This window comes from Somniosus microcephalus, chromosome 25 (genome assembly GCF_052327205.1).
Source record: "Somniosus microcephalus isolate GS21.2 chromosome 25, FLI_Smic_1.0, whole genome shotgun sequence".
NCBI classification, from domain to species: Eukaryota; Metazoa; Chordata; class Chondrichthyes; order Squaliformes; family Somniosidae; genus Somniosus; species Somniosus microcephalus.
This window is the reverse complement of record NC_141011.1, coordinates 29,022,107-29,039,652: the sequence shown is the minus strand read 5'-3', so window position 1 is coordinate 29,039,652 and position 17,546 is coordinate 29,022,107. Positions and strand designations below refer to the sequence as shown.

General features: G+C 44.4%; 1 protein-coding gene across 1 annotated transcript in view; it reads left to right on the top strand.

The window, feature by feature from the left end:
* LOC147100588 (solute carrier family 25 member 35-like) overlaps positions 1-17,546 on the top strand; it is a 35,316-nt gene that overhangs the window by 4,330 nt on the left and 13,440 nt on the right. The window contains exon 2 of the mRNA XM_085966994.1: positions 15,479-15,544. Within this exon, the coding sequence (XP_085823120.1) occupies positions 15,479-15,544 (66 nt within the window). The remainder of the gene's footprint in view (positions 1-15,478; positions 15,545-17,546) is intronic.

Below are 17,546 nucleotides of genomic sequence, written 5' to 3'. Positions count from 1 at the left end.
TTTACGATTTCGCTAGAAATACTGACCAGTGGAAATCGTCATGAAAATGTTTATAATATCACTACAGTGGCCGCAGCAGATCTCCACCCTCCCCTCTGTCGCTGTACACACAAGGTGCCTCCATTTAACATTGTTACAGAGAACGGTCTCTGACACAGTCGAGTTGGTCCTTACACACATATTTACTGATGGGACTGAACAACGAGTTATATAAGAATTTACAGCATATATCATAGACTCATTGAAACTTACAGCACTGAAGGAGGCCATTCGGCCCGTCGTGCCTGTGCCGGCTCTTTGAAAGAGCCATCATGCTTAGTCCCACATCCCTGCTTTTTGTCCGTAACCCTGTGAGTTCCTCATCCTATAGGGCCTGTCCAACTCCCTTATAAAATTATTTATGGAATCAGCTTCCACCACCTTTTCAGGTAGAGCGTTCCAGTTCCCAATAACACTGAGTGAAAAAAATTCTCCTCATCTCCCCTCCAGTTCTTTTCCAATGATTTTGATTCCATAACCTCTAGTTATTGGCCCACTCACCAGAGGGAATCATTTTTCTCTACTCTATCAAAACCTCTCATCATCTTGTAAACCTTTAGTAGGTCACCTCCTAACCTATTCTGTTTCAACAACAACAACTTGTATTCATATAGCACCTTTAAAATAGTAAAACGTCCCAAGGCGCTTCACAGGAGTATTAAAAGACAAAAAATTTGACACAGAGCCACATATGGAGAAATTAGGGCAGGTGACCAAAAGCTTGGTCAAAGAGGTAGGTTTTAAGGAGCGTCTTAAAGGAGGAAAGAGAGGTAGCGAGGCGGAGAGGTTTAGGCAGGGAATTCCAGAGCTTAGGGCCTAGGCAACAGAAGGCACGGCCACCAGTGGTTGAGTGATTATAATCAGGGATGCTCAAGAGGGCAGAATTAGAGGAGCGCAGATATCTCGGGGGGGTTGTGGGGTTGAAGGAGATTACAGAGATAGGGAGGGGTGAGGCCATGGAGGGATGTGAAAACAAGGATGTGAATTTTGAAATTGAGGCGTTGCTTAACCAGGAGCCAATGTAGGTCAGCGAGCACAGGGGTGATGGGTGAACGGGACTTGGTGCGAGTTAGGACACGGGCAGGCGAGTTATGGATCACCTCATGTTTATGTAGGGTCGAATGTGGGAGGCCAGTCAGGAGTGCGTTGGAATAGTCAAGTCTAGAGGTAACAAAGGCATGGATGAGGGTTTCAGCAGCGGATGAGCTGAGGCAAGGGCGGAGACGGGCGATGTTATGGCGGTGGAAATAGACGGTCTATTTTATGCCACGGATATGTGGTCGGAAGCTCATTTCAGGGTCAAATATGACACCAATGTTGCGAACAGTGGGGTTCAGCCTCAGACAGATGTTAGGGAGAGGGATGGAGTCAGTGGCTAGGGAACGGAGAACAGTCCTAACTTTTCCAACCTCTCCTCATAACTGAAGTCCTGCATCCCTGGTAACATCCTGGTAAACCTGCTCTGTACCCTTTCTAAGGCCTTTACATCTTTCCTGAAGTGCGGTGGCCAGAATTGTCCACAGTTCTCCAGCTGAGGCCTAATCAGTGATTTATAAAGTGTTGCCATGAACTATTTGCTTTTATATTCTATTCCTCTATTTATAAACCCAAGTAACTATATGCTTTTTAACCACCTTATCAACTTGCCCTGCCACCTTTAAGGATTTGTGTATATGAACACCAAGGTCTCTCTGTTCATCTACACTTATCAAAATCGTGCAATTTATATTCTGCTGTCTTTCCATATTAGTCTTCTCAAAGTGCATCACTTCACACTTCTCTGCATTGAACTCCACCTGCCATGCTTCTGCTCGTTTCACCATCCTCTCTAAGTTATCCTGAAGCTTATCACTATCCTCATCATGATCTACTACTTTGCCAAGTTTTGTATCATCTGCAAATTTTATAATGCTGCTCCCTACACCCGAACCTAGGTCGTTTATAAAAATTGCAAAGAGTAATGGACCCAAAACTGACCCTTGGGAAACACCACTGTAAACCACCTCCCAGTCTGAGGAATATCCATCCACCACTCTTTGTTTCCTGTCACTGAGCCAATTTTGTATCCATACTGCCATTTTCCCCTTAATACCATGGGCTTCCATCATCTTAACCAGCCTCCTGTGTGGCACTTTGTCAAATGCCTTCCGAAAGTCCATATATACAACATCTACTGCACTACCTTGATCAACCTTCTCTGTTACCTCATCAAAGAATTCAATAAAGTTAGTCAGACATGATTTACCTTCAACAAATCCATGCTGGCTCTCCTTGATTAACCCATGCCTTTCCAAATGGAAGTTTATTTTGTCCCTGATAATGGTTTCCAATAACTTCCCCCACCACCAATGTTAGGCTGACTGGCCTGCAGTTTCCTGGTTTATCCCTCTCCCCTTTAGAACATCAGCAACCCTCCAGTCCGCCGGCACTACTCCTGTATCCAATGAGGATTGAAAGATTGTGACCAATGGTTCTGCTATTTCTACCCTTGCTTCCTTTGTATGCTTTGTAAATGCTGCAACACTTTGTTCTGTGACCTTTACATCAACAAAGAGAATGGAACTGATTTTATATGTGCTGTGTACACTATTCACCAATAAACCTATTGTTAATAGACTTGTATTTATATTGCACCACATCACACCTTCCAAAGCGCTTTATAACTAATGAATGTTTTTAAAGTGCAGTCACTTATTATGTAGGTAACATGGCAGGCACCTTGTGCATAGTAAGAGCCTACAAACAATGAGATAATTAACCAGTTAATCTGTTTTTGGGTGGTATTAGATGAGAGAGGAATGATAGCCAGGACATTGGCACGGCTCCTTATTCTTCTGAATTATGGAGTCATCCTGCACATTAGGCAGGTCCACATAACTCCTGATCACTGCTGACCGACAGGCTGATTGGCAGAACCTGTCTCTGGTGTCTAGGATTCTTCTGACTCAGTTACTAGTAATTCTCCAATGATTTAACAGATAACAGATAGACAAGCAGTGGAAACTTACCAGCGCTCAGTACTGGATGGCTATGCAGTTTTATTTGGTTTAAGTCCAGCCCTCCTGCACACAATTGGAGGTTCCTAAACCTTAATTTTTGTCAACCTGTTCCTAAGCACTTTGGGCTTAGGTAGATGGGATGTCTTCTTATAGGGGTAAAAGCTGCACTCCATATCAGCCAAACGCAAGCTCTGCCTGTGTGGGTTTCTCAGTCCTTTGGGTTTGAGACTCAAACATGGGGGATGAGTTTATACATCTGTCATAAACCCGGCTGACTAAAAAAAACGCTGAGTCCTTAATTCTATATAAATTTAAATAAACGTGGCTGCAGAGTTCATCCTGTATCATTTCTTCTTCTCCCCAGAGTAAATGTCAAGGTTAAAAACATCTGATAACAAAGTTCATCTGTAATGTAATCAGAATATTTGTTTTACCTCTCCAAAGTCTTGTTGTTTTGTTCTGTGTTGGCACCTGATTGATAGGGGTGGGGAATTCCTCGTCAGATGACATGGGGAGTTGTTGGTCAGGTAAAAATAACTCCAAGCTGTTAACCCTTAGCCTGCTCGCCACACATTCTTACTGTGGATTCAAATCGATTTTCCAGAGCTTCAGCCAGCAAAAGGATAACAATTCTGTAGATTCAAGTTAAATACACTGAATGCTCTCAATGTCTCACTTAGTTTAAAGTGAGACAGCCAAGTGCCAATCGCACTGCACCTGCTGTGCTCAGTCATACAGACTAGGGAAGTTCCAGGGTGTACTGAGATAGACCATCTGCCCTTGAATGGCGGTAGGGGCCCTTACAATTGGGTTCAGTGCCCTGGGTTAGGGAGTAGAAAATCAGCCAGGGTTGCTGCTCCCGACCGCTGTCCAGTTACCCCTGCTGGACATGTATGAGGTGAGGCCACATCAGACTCAGCTGTGATGCCCTCGGCTGGTTGACTAGCATCATGGCAATCACTGTCTGGGTTTATACATGAAGATTGGCCAGGTTGAGGTGCTGGAGGGTGGCTGGCACTCATAGACATGTATTCCAGCAAGAATCAGTGCCTTCAGGAGAGAAGAGGAGAAAACTGGGTAAAATATGACACAGGTTTTTAATATAACACAGATTTGAACTTTTTAAAAATGTGTTTGCTCAAACTATTAATCTGCTGCTAAAGTGCTGCTGTGTGTAACTTGATGCATCCTTTAAGCCTATGAGGCGTGGTTGTTGTACCTTCCTGGCTTAATACATGGATAGTGCAGCCTTAGAGGTCACACTGGCGTTTTTATATAAAGTGTGGCTCCTGAAGTCAATTGGAAGGTATTTCTGTGTGTGGAGCAGTTTCTCTGTGAACTGGGAGTGACTGGCTTTCTTTCTTGGAACTATTTTTATCATATGCATACCATACACATGGCTTTTTAATATAGAAGTATATTGTAGATCTGCCATGATGTTGTTCATGCCATGTTGGATGATACACTTTTTTAGAATGGCAAGTGTATTATACCATATACAGGAAACTCTCGTTTAAACGGCACCTAAATATCCGAAATTCTCTATTAACCGGCAAAATTCATACTCCGAAGACACCTCAATAACTGGAAATGTGGCCGAGTTAGTCAGTGGGGGTAGTTCTCCAAACTGTCACTACTCGGCTTCTTGGCACTGTCAGAAGTCCGAACTCCTCAATAACAGGAGTCTGACTCTTTGTTGGTTAAAAATAGCCTCGGTAGATAACCCTCTCCGTCATCCGGAATTTTTAATCAACTGGCACCATCCTGGTCCCGTCGGTGCCGGATACCAGAGAGTTTCCTGGTAATGCACAATGTATCATTCTGCCATGGTGCAGCAGTGTGCCTTAAGGCCACAATGTCGGACTGCTGTTGAGCAAGAATTAGCTCAGGTCACTCAGAGTTACGTTGTTGTTTGGTCAAGAACTTTTGCTGATTGTAATGTGCTTGACAATTTCAGGCTGCAGCTCAGAAATACCCAGCATATTAAGATTGTTTTGATTCTTTAACGTGTGACATCAAGAGTGAGGCGTTTGTGTCCGCTGGCATACCGTTTTCAATATATTACTAACAAGGCTCCCATTAAGGTCCTCGTATTGAGTTCAAGGTTATGCTGTTGCAAGGGGATACTGGGTTGTGGAAGTGGAGTGAGAGGGAGGGGGGAGGGGTTGCACATCTCGAACGAGAGAATTTGAAATGAATTTTCTGGGAAATCGGCCCAGTCAATGAAGCAAGTCTTTTTTGATTGGTTCTTGGAAAGTAAATAATTTAATATTTTCCTTACCCATTGCAGCATCAATAATTAAATAGATTCTACAGCTGCATAATTAAATCTTGGTGAACATTGTTTTCAAATTCTCAGTATGAACAACAAAGGCAGGTGTTATTACCTTCCTCTGTCTATCTCAGCTCATTTGGGAAAAACAAACTCATAAGTACTGCTCTTGCCTGAGGAAAGACAAGCCTTGAGTTTTGCAATGAGAGAACGGGAGATCCTCCAAACTATATATGCTCACACTGTAATATTCTGGGAAGTGCAAGCACAGCTGTAGTTGTTACAGCTCCTCAGATAACAGTGATAGTTCCGAGAGAATATCAACTCCAGCCCTAGGCTTTTGAGAGAGGCTGAGGCCTCTGCGTCAAATATTCATGAAGATACTCAAACACACAAAAAAACTATTATAATAATCGTGTCATTGTGAGATACGTAAGTTTTATATTTTCTTTAAGCACGGTTGGAAGGACCTGCATGGGGAAAGCGCAGCTTGCTCTGTGTCAGAAACCTGACGTTCTAAAGAAAGAACAAACTTGCATTTATATAGCGCCTTTCCTGACCTCAGGATGTCTCAAAGCGCTTTACAGCCAACAAAGTACTTTTTGAAGTGTAGTCACTGTTGTAATGTAGGAAACGTGGCAACCAATTTGTGCAGAGAAAGGTCCCACAAACAGCAATGTGATAATGACCTGATAATCTGTTTTTAGTGATATTGGTTGAGGGATAAATATTGGCCCAGGACTTTGGGGAGAACTCCCCTGTTCTTCTTTGAAATGGTGCCATAGGATCTTTTACGTCCATCGGTTTAACATCTCATCCGAAAGACAGCACCTCCGATAGTGCAGCACTCCCTCAGTCCTGCACTAAAGTGTCAGCCTCGATTTTGTGCTCAAGTCTCTGGAGTGGGACTTGAACCCACAACCTTCAGACTCAGAGGTGAGAGTGCGACCACTGAGGCATGGCTGACACGCTAGGCTCACACATGAAGAACGGTCCCTTGGGTGAGATACCAGAGGGTGATCTGCGCCTGTGGAACAGAAGTCAACGCTTCAAAGAGAGGGTGGAACAAATTTGGGTGGGGAATGGATGTTGTAGGAACCCCTGTCCACACAGATTTATACTTGAGTTGCTCCAATGCCATGGTTTACAGGAGAAGCCCATGGGCACCTTGGAAGAACTCCATTAATATCCATGGGATTCAGTGCCTCAGTCTAACCTTGGGCTGAATGCTCCGTCTTTTGCTGCCGTTTTAAGGCTCAATGTTAGGTTGTTTTGCTCTTGTTTGTTTTATGGTTTGTGGTGCTGTCAGACCTGGTGTGCACGATTCGCTGATGACTGTCAATTATCTAAAATTCTGGTGAAATTGTGTTCAAAATGGTTTTGCTCATCAGTCTGAGGGAAACAGTTTCAGTGCAGAGTAATTTAAAGTAACAGTCTACATGGGCCCTGTAAACCTCTCCCTTTTGTTCTGTCTACTGGTCACAGATGAACTAGACAGGGAGGGTGCAGTGGCCCCGTTTTCATGCTGTAGGAAGACAGAGGTGGCAAGTCAGCCTGGAAGGCAGAGCAAATATGTAACGACACAAAGGAGTATGGCAAGGCTGGATGGCATTTATTTTAATGCAAGGAGTCTTGCAAGTAAGGCAGATGAATTGAAGGTGTTGATGAACACATGGGAGTATGATATTGTTGCTGTCACAGAGACATGGTTGAGGGAGGGGCAGGACTGGCAGCTCAATATTCCGGGGTATAGAATCTTCAGGCGAGACAGAGGGGGGTGTAAAAGAGGAGGGGTGTCACAATATTAATCAAGGAGTCAATTACTGCTGTAAGGAGGGATGATATCTTAGCAGGTTCCTCTAATGAGGCCATATGGGTAGAACTTAAAAACAAAAGGGGGGCAAGCACTTTGCTGGGAGTGTACTATAGGCCCCCAAATAGTCAGGGGGAGATAGAAGAACAGATATGTAGGCAAATCTCAGAAGTGTAGAAATAATAGGGTAATAATAGTAGGGGATTTCAACTTCCCCAATATTAACTGGGATAGTCAGAGTGTGAAAGGCTTAGAGGGTGCGGAATTCTTAAAGTGCATCCAGGAGAGCTTTTTGAGCCAGCATGTAGAAAGCCCTACAAGAGAGGGGGCGTTACTGGACCTAATTCTAGGGAATGTAGCCGGGCAAGTGGTAGAAGTGACAGTAGGAGAGCATTTTGGTGACAGTGACCATAACTCGGTGAGATTTAAGGTAGTCATGGAAAAGGACAAAGATGGACCGAAAATAAAGGTTCTAAATTGGGGGAAGGCCAATTTTAATATGATAAGGCAGGATCTGGCCAAAGTGGACTGGGATCAGCTACTTGTAGGAAAATCCACATCAGAGCAGTGGGAGTCTTTCAGAAAGGAAATAGAGAGAGTACAACGCCAACATATTCCCGTAAAGGTCAAGGGTGGGACCAACAAGCCCAGGAAACCCTGGATGTCAAGGAATATACAAGAATGGATTAGGAAAAAAGGGAGGCTTTTGGCAGATACAAAGGACTAAAAACATTGGAAGCCCTAGAGGAGTATAGAAAGTGCAGGGGGGTACTTAAAAAATAAATTAGGAGAGCGAAGAGGGGGCATGAAAAAACACTGGCGGGCAAAATAAAGGAAAATCCCAAGGTGTTTTATAAGTATATTAAGGGCAAGAGGATAACCAAGGAAAGAGTAGGGCCCATTAGGGACCAAAGTGGCAATCTGTGTGTAGAGCCAGAAGATGTAGGTGAGGTTTTAAATGAATATTTTGCATCTGTGTTCACTACGGAGAAGGACGATGTAGGCAGAGAAATCAGGCATGGGAATTGTGATATACTTGAACAAATTACAGGAAACTCTTTTTTATCTGGCACCGACGGGACAGGCGTGGTGCTGGTTCATCAAAAAGTCTGGATTACAGAGAGGTATACTTACTAAGGTACAAGAGCCCCGTACACAGCCACAGGTGCAGGAGCCCCGGTTACACGGCCACAGATCCAGGAGTCCCTGTTGCATGGCAACAGGTGCAGGAACCCCGGTTACACGGCCACGGATCCAGGAACCCCGGTTACACGGCCACTAATATAAAGTAAAACTTACCTGAACCTACTCCTGAATTTTGCCAGTTAAGAGAGATTTCTGGTTATTTAGGTGCCAGTTAAAAGAGAGTTTCCTGTAGTATTGAGAGGGAGGAGGTACTAGCGGTTTTAGCGGGCTTAAAAGTGGATTCATCCCCAGGCCCAGACGAGATGTATCTCAGGCTGCTGTGTGAGGCAAGGGAGGAGATTGCAGGGGCTCTGACACAAATTTTCAGAACCTCTCTGGCCACAGGGGAGGTGCCAGAGGACAGCTAATGTAGTACAGTACCATTATTCAAGAAGGGTAGTAGGGATAAACCAGGGAATTACAGGCCAGTGAGCCTAACATCAGTGGTAGGGAAATTATTAGAAAAAATTCTGAGGGACAGAATTAGTCTCCACTTGGAGAGGCAAGGATTAATCAAGGATAGTCAGCATGGCTTTGTCAGGGGGAGATCATGTCTAACCAATTTGATTGAATTTTGAGAGGGGGTGACTAGGTGTGTGGATGAGGGTAGTGCAGTTGATGTAGTCTACATGGACTTCAGTAAGGCTTTTGACAAATTCCTACATGGGAGACTGGTCAAGAAGGTAAGAGCCCATGGGATCCAGGGCAATTTGGCACATTGGATCCAAAATTGGCTTAGTGGCAGGAGGTGATGGTCGAAGGTTGTTTTTGTGACTGGAAGCCTGTGTCCAGAGGTGTACCACAGGGATCGGTGCTGGGTCCTTTACTGTTTGTAGTGTACATTAATGATTTAGATATGAATGTAGGAGGTATGATCAGTAAGTTCGCAGATGACACGAAAATTGGTGGAGTGGTAAATAGCGAGGAGGGAAACCTCAGGCTACAGGACGATAGACGGGTTGGTTAGATGGGCAGAACAGTGACAAATGGAATTTAACCCTGAAAAGTGTGAGGTGATGCATTTTGGGAGGACTAACAAGGCAAGGTAGGACCCTAGGAAGGACAGAGGACCAGAGGGACCTTGGTGTGCATGTACATAGATCCCTGAAGGCAGCAGGACAGGTAGATAAGGTGGTTAAAAAGGCATATGGGATACTTGCCTTCATTAGCCGAGGCATAGAATATAAGAGCAGGGAGGTTATGATGGAGCTGTACAAAACGCTAGTTAGGCCACAGCTGGAATACTGTGTGCAGTTCTGGTCGCCACACTATAGGAGGGATGTGATTGCATTGGAGAGGGTGCAGAGGAGATTCACCAGGATGTTACCTGGGCTGGAGCGCTTCAGCTATGAAGAGAGACTGGACAGGCTGTGGTTGTTTACCTTAGAGCAGAGAAGACTGAGGGGGAACCTGATTGAGGTGTACAAAATTATGAGGGGCATAGATAGGGTAGATAAAAAGGAACTTTTCCCCTTAGTAGAGGGGTCGCATAGTTTCAAGGTAAGGGGCAGGAGGTTTAGAGGGGATTTGAGGAAAAACTTTTTCACTCAGAGGGTGGTTGGAATCTGGAACTCACTGCCTGAAAGGGTGGTAGAGGCAGGAACCCTCACAACAGTCAAGAAGCATTTAGATGAGCACTTGAAACGCCATAGCATACAAGGCTACGGACCAAGTGCTGGAAAATGGGATTAGAATAGACAGGGCTTGATGGCCAGCGCAGACACGATGGGCCGAAGGGCCTCCTTCTGTGCTGTATAACTATGACTCTATGACTCTAATTGTTCCTGCGGCTCCTGTGTGCAAGTTCTTACCATCTTATTTAAACTGAAACTTCTATACGGCTGAGATTTAAATAGTCCTAGCGTCACATGGCCAGCAGAATCTGTTCCAGTGAATTTGCACATTTACGAAGCAGAGGAAAACAACAGCTGCTGCTCTTCAAATCATGAGCTGTGGCTGGCTCACTCGGTGTTGCTTTGTTAGGTATATGCAGCTGATTGTGTAGCTTGTTGGTACGGTCTTTCAGCTTCACCTTTAGTTATTTTAACATTATTCATTAAATATGCATGTTGTCTGTTATAAATCTCATCATCATCAAGAAACTACTCATGAAATAACTCTGGACGGCCAGCTGGTGGCGCCGTCCAAGGAGTATAAATACTCGGGCGTGGGCCCAGCTTTCCAGGGACATTTTGTAAGACAAGGAACTAGTGAAGTACAACTAGACCTCCATGTTTTGAAACAAGTTGATTAAAGCCTTGCTTTATGCTCAAACCAAGTGTGTAGTGAGTTTTATTATGTCATTGTCTATATAGCCTTCCTATATGTAGTACTTTACACTTAAGAACATAAGAAATAGGAGCAGGAATAGGCCATATGGCCCCTCAAGCCCGCTCCGCCATTCAGTAAGATCATGGCTGATCTTCTACCTCAACTCCACTTTCCTGTCCGATCCCCATAACCCTTAGTATCCAAAAATCTATTGATCTCTGTTTTGAATATACTCAATGACTAAGCATCCACAACCCTCTGGGGTAGATAATTCGAAAGAGTCACAACCCTTTGGGTGAAGAAATTTCTCCTCATCTCATTCCTAAATGGCCAACCCCTTATTCTGAGACTGTGACCTCTGCACAATAACTTGCTCACTAATGCTCAGGTTGGGTTCCACCAGGACCACTCGGCTCCAGATCTCATTACAGCCTTATTCCAAACATAGATAAAAGAGGTGAATTCCAGAGGTGAGGTGAGAGTGACTGCCCTTGACATCAAGACAGCATTTGACCAAGTGTGGCATCAAGTAGCCCTAGTAAAACTGAAGTAATTAGGAATTGGGGGCGGGGGGGAAACTCTCCACTGGCTGGAGTATTGGATAACTTCACATTTCTCCACATTATATTCCATTTGCATGTTCTTGCTCACTCACTTACCCTGCCTATATATTCTTGAAGACTCCTTGCATCCTCCTCACAACTTACATTCCCACCCAGCTTTGTATCATCAGCAAACTTGGATATATTACATTTGGTCCCCTCATCCACATCATTGATGTAGATTATGAATAGCTGAGGCCCAAGCACTGATCTTTGTGGTATCCCACTAGTTACAGCCTGCCAACCCGAAAATGACCCGTTTATTCCTACTCTCTGTTTTCTGTCCGTTAACCAATCCTCAATCCATGCTAGTATATTACCCCCACTCCCATGAGCCCTAATTTTGTTTAATAACCTCTTGTGTAGTACCTTATCAAATGCCTTCTGAAAATCCAAATACACCACATCCACTGGTTCCCCCTTACCTATTCCGCTAGTTACAACCTCAAAAAACAGATTTGTCAAACACGATTTCCCTTTCATAAATCCGTGTTGACTCTGCCCAATCCTATTATTATTTTCTAAGTGCCCTGTTACCACGACCTTAATAATAGATTCTAGCATTTTCCCTACTACTGATGTCTGTAGTTCCCCGTTTTCTCTCTCCCTCCTTTCTTAAATAGTGGGGTTACATTTGCCACCTTCCAATTCACAGGAACCGTTCTAGAATCTATGGAATTTTGGAAAATGAGAACCAATGCATCCACTATCTCTCTAGCCACCTCTTAAAACCCTAGGATGTAGGCCATCAGGTCATGGGGATTTATTGGCTTTCAGTCCCATTAATTTCTCCAGTACTATTTTTTAACTAATACTAATTTCTTTCAGTTCTCGCTAGAGCCTAGGTTCTCCACTATTTCTGGAAGGTGTTTTGCGCCGTCCTGAAGACAGACACAAAGGGCTGAATTTTCTCAGCCCCGAGGAGGCGGGACTGCTGGGAAATTTGCAGAATTTGGGGGTGGGTGGCAAACCCGCCCCCAACCCGCCTCTGTGCCCTCTTGCCAGGAGGCGGGAAATCGTCCCGCCCCGGGTCCCGTCTCTTTGGAGGCGGGAAGGGATTAAAGCCTATTAACTGCTTGTTAACAGGCAGAAAATAGGATTATCCCCATTTTTTGTCCTGAAGTGCGGGCTTCCCGACCTGGGGGAACCCCGCCGGGGTGTAGGAGGTGAGTAGGAGGTCTGCGGGGGTCGGAGGGGTCTGAAAGTGCAATGTAGAGGTGAGTGATGGGTGCAAGTGTGGAGTGATAAGTATGTGAGGTGAGTGTAAAGTGTTAGAAAATGTTAACTTACCTTTGTTTCTACCTACAGCCTTCAGCCGCTGCGGAGCCGGAGTCCCCGACATCTCCATTGTAGAGATCACAGACTGGCTGTTGCATCCTCCGATCCAACAGCCAGCTGATTTCTGCAAAGTAGAAAGGTTTGATGAGTCCTGAACACAAGGACTCATGAAACTACACAGAATGTCAGTGTTTGACAGCTTCACAGAGCTGTCAAACGATTACATTTCTTCTTTCAAAAATTCTTGATATGTTGACGTGCTCTGTCACTGACTTCCCCCTAATTGGCCTGCTGAGCCCGCCGGGTGGGCTTAAATAGGTCAATCAGGGGAAAATTCCACTGGTTGGCCAGAAGCTGATGGAGGCGGGACTGAAACCCCACAAGTGGGAGTCCCGCCTCCAAAAGCTTCCCATTCAGAAAATCCAGCCCAAAGTATTTGTTTAATTTCTTTGCCATTTCCTTATTCCCCATTATAATTTCTCCTGTCTCAGCCTGTAAGGGACCCACATTTACTTTTGCTAATATTTTCCTTTTTACATAGCTATAGAAACTTTTACAGTCTGTTTTTATGTCTTTTGCTAGTTTACTCTCATATTCTATTTTCCCTTTCTTTATCAATTTCTTGGTCCTCCTTTGCTGAATTCTAAAATCCTTCCAATCCTTGGGCTTACTACTCTTACTACAACATTATAAGCCTCTTCCTTTGATCTAATACTATCTTTAACTTCTCTTGGACCATTTTCCTGTGGGGTTTTTGTGCCTTAAAGGGAATGTATATTTGTTGTAAATTATGATTAATTCTTTAAATGCTAGCCATTGCTTGTCTACCGTCATACCTTTTAATGTAGTTTCCCAATCTACCTCAGCCAAATCGCCCCTCATACCTACGTAGTTTGCTTTGTTTAGATTTAAGACCCTAGTTTTGGATTTAACTAAATCACTTTCAAACTCAATATAAAATACTATCATATTATGGTCACTCTTCCCTAAAGGCCCCTTTACTACAAGGTTATTAATTAACCCTTTCTCATTGCACAATAAAGCAGTCCATGCCCGTATCCAGCAAGACCTGGACAACATTCAGGCTTGGGCTGATAAGTTTCAAGTAACATTCGTGCCACACAAATGCCAGGCAATGACCACCTCCGAAAAGAGAGAGTCTAACCACCTCCCTTGACATTCAGTCGCATTACATTGTCGACTCCCCCACCATCAACAACCTGAGGGTCACCGTTGACCAGAAACTTAACGGGACCAGCCACATAAATATTGTGGCTGCAAGAGCAGGTATTCCGCAGCGAGTGACTCACCTCCTGACTCCCCAAAGCCTTTCCACCACCTACAAGGCACAACTCAGGAGTGTGATGGAATACTCTCCACTTGCCAGGGTGAGTGCAGCTCCAATAACACTCAAGAAGCTCGACACCATCCAGGACAAAGCAGCCCGCTTGATTGGCACTCCATCCACCACCTTAAGCATTTACTCCCTCCACCACTGGTTCACTGCATCTGTAGTGTGTACCATCTACAAGATGCACAGCAGCAACTCGCCAAGGCTTCTTCGACAGCACCACCCAAACCCGCGACCTCTACCACCTAGAAGGACAAGGGCAGCAGGCGCATGGGAACACCACCACCTCCAAGTTCCCTTCAAGTCACACACAATCTTGACTAGGAAATATATTGCAGTTCCTTCATCGTCGCTGGGTCAAAATCCTGGAACTCCCTCCCTAACAGCACTGTGGGAGTACCTTCGCCATACGGACTGCAGCGGTTCAAGAAGATGGCTCACCACCACCTTCTCAAGGACAATTAGGGATGGGCAATAAATGCTGGCCTTGCCAGCGACGCCCATGTTCCATGTTTGAATAAAAAAAACACTCCCTGTGCTTGAGACTGGGCTCTATGGTGTCTGATGATCTAATTCGTAAGGAATTATATTGGCCCAGAAATTCGGGTCGGGGGCTTCCCGTGGGTGCAAGCCCCCGACCTGCACTTACCTTGCGCGCCGGCAGTTGAGTTGTAGGGCCCTGTGGAATTCCGATCCGGGACCTGGCACAGCTGCCGGTGCGCAGTGCTTGCGTGTCCCAGGGGCGCAGTTAGTTCGATGCGTCCCCTGGGATCACGTGGGCCATGGGTAGCCAATCGGAGCAGGGAATGCTCCATTCATAAGTCTTGACAGGAAGAGCTGTCAAGACTTATAAATACTACGGCCCCAAAATACATTTTTTTTAAACATCACATTTTTAAAATAAACTATAAATTACATGAAATAACTATTTTAAACAATAATTTAAATTTTTGAAAAATATAATTTTATATTCTAACGGGGCTAAAAATAAACTTACCTTGCTTTAAAGTATTTAAAAATAATAAACCTGTGGAAAAAATGTTTTAATTTTAATTAATTCACCACTTACCTTGTAAAAAGCAGGCCTTACGCCTGCTTTTTACATTTCTAAATTCTAAAGACTTACCCTCACGGAAAAACCTGTTTTAAAAAAAAAACAAAAAAACGTAAGTTCAATGCGCACGCACAGACTCCCCCGCGCACGCGTTCGACCTCTGAACCCCTGCTTTCAGAGGAACGGAAGTGCCAGTTTCTCGCACATGCGCAGTGCATGCAGGAAACCGGCACTTCCATCAGGCCTATGGGCAAGTACCCCGTGCGTACTCACCCATGGAGACCCGAATTTCTGGGCCATTGTAATTTCCTGAATGTTAGTTGTGAAATAATTAATAGAGTGGAATCAAATGCTCACCTAGATCATTAGTGCCAATTCAGCAGTCAAAAAATCCTTTGGTAAGGACAGTGTTAGTCATTCACCAAGCACTTTAAAACTCATGGTTTTAATAAATCCAAACTTAGAAATGTTGCTGAAGATCAAGATTTCTGCAATTATTTTAACTTTATTGAGAGTTTGTAAATTGATTTTGTAACTTCCCAGCTCGTGCCTGAATCCTCTTCTGCACGGTCCATAAACCACTTATGACTGTTATGTGTTTTGCTTCCTCACAGGTAAAGACTCACCTGCAGGCCCAGTCTGCAGCCGTCATCGCCGTGGGACACCAGCACAACCATCAGGTACAAACTATTTGGAAAGAAAGGCTTACATTTGTATAGCATCTTATCAGATCTCTCAAAAATGATTTCAAACACCATGAATTACTTTGAAGTGTAGTAGTCACTGTTATAAGGGCAAACATGGCAGCGACTGTGCACATTGGTGAGATCCCACAAACAGCAATGAGATGAATGACCAGTCAATCTGTTTTTGGTCTTGTTGGGTGAGGGAGGAATGTTGTCCAGGACAATGGGTGAACTTTGTGCCATATTTCATATCCTGCCAGGAGATCACCTGAACCTTTGGAACAGGCACACAGAGGCTCTCAGTTTAAAGTCTCATTTGAACTATGACACCTTTTGCAATGCAGAAAACCCCTCGGTACTGCACAGGTGTGTCAGCCTAGATTATGTGTTTAAATGCTAGGAATGGGGCTTAAACTGCTTGATGCGCTATCAATTACTCATAAAAGACTGAGAGTTAGAAGAGTAACTAAAGGCTTTTATTAACAACAGAATGGAGGTCTGCCTCGAGTGGTCGACCGGTCCAGGATACAAAGGGCTGGGGAGCAGTCACCTTTATACTAGGACCTGTGGGAGGAGTCAGCCGAGGCATGTCCAGGCATGTACACAGTGGAATACAAACAGGACAAACAGGAATACAAACAGTGGTTTACCACACTGCTGGAATGCGTCTCGAACCTACAACCGTCTGACCCAGAATTGCTACTAACTGAGCCAAACTGGAAACAGCAGTTAAATGTTGCCTGTTCTTTGTGTTAGAAATCAGCACAGAAAATAAATCAGATCCGAGCGAGAGAGATGGATGGACACACTGAGGAAGAGACGTAGACGGAGAGAGAAGATACCTAGGATGTGTGCTTGATCCTCTTCTGCTTGCCCAGGTTTTATTGGTGCTTTTGCTGTTAAGAACATAAGAATTAAGAGCAGGAATAGGCCGCTTGGCCCCTCAAGCCTGCTCCGCCATTCAATAAGATCATGGCTGATCTTGGGCTCAAAGCCACTTCCCCGCCCACTCCCCATAACCCTTCACTCACTTATCTTGCAAAAATGTGTCTATCTCCACTTTAAATGTATTTAGTGACCCAGCCCCCACAGCCCTCTGGGGGAGAGAATTCCACAAATTTACGACCCTCTGAAAGAAGAAGTTCCTCCTCATCTCAGTTCTACAAGGGCGACCCTTTATTCTGAGACTGTGCCCCCGAGTTCTAGATTTCCCCATGAGGGGAAACATCCTCTCTGCATCTACTCTGTCGAGCCCCCTCAATATCTTATATGTTTCGATAAGATCACCTCTCATTCTTCTAAATTCCAATGAGTATAGGCCCAGCCTGCTCAACCTTTCCTCATAAGTCAACCCCCTCATCTCTGGAATTAACCGAGTGAATCGTCTCTGAACTGCCTCCAATGCAAATAAGGAGACCAAAACTGTATGCAGTACTCAAGGTGTGGTCTCACCAATACCCTGTACAGTTGTAGCAGGACTTCCCTGCTTTTATACTCTAACCCCCTTGAAATAAAGGCCAACATTCCATTTGCCTTTTTGATTACTTGCTGTACCTGCATGCTAACTTTTTGTGTTTCATGCGCAAGGACCCCCAGGTCCCTCTGAACTGTAGCATTTTGTAATCTCTCAACATTTAAATAATAGTTTGCTTTTTTATTTTTCCTGCCAATGTGGATAACCTCGCACTTTCCCACATTATACTCCATCTGCCAAATGTTTGCCCACTCACCTAGCCTGTCTATGTCCCTTTGCAGATTCTTTGAGTCCTCCGCACAACTTGCTTTCCCTCCCATCTTTGTATCATCCGCAAACTTGGCTACATTACACTCGATCCATTCATCCAAGTCATTAATGTAGATTGTAAATAATTGGGTCCCCAGCACCAATCCTTGTGGCACCCCACTAGTTACCATTTGCCAACCAGAAAATGACCCATTTATCCCGACTCTTTGCTTTCTGTTAGTTAGCCAATTCTCTATCCATCCATACTAATAT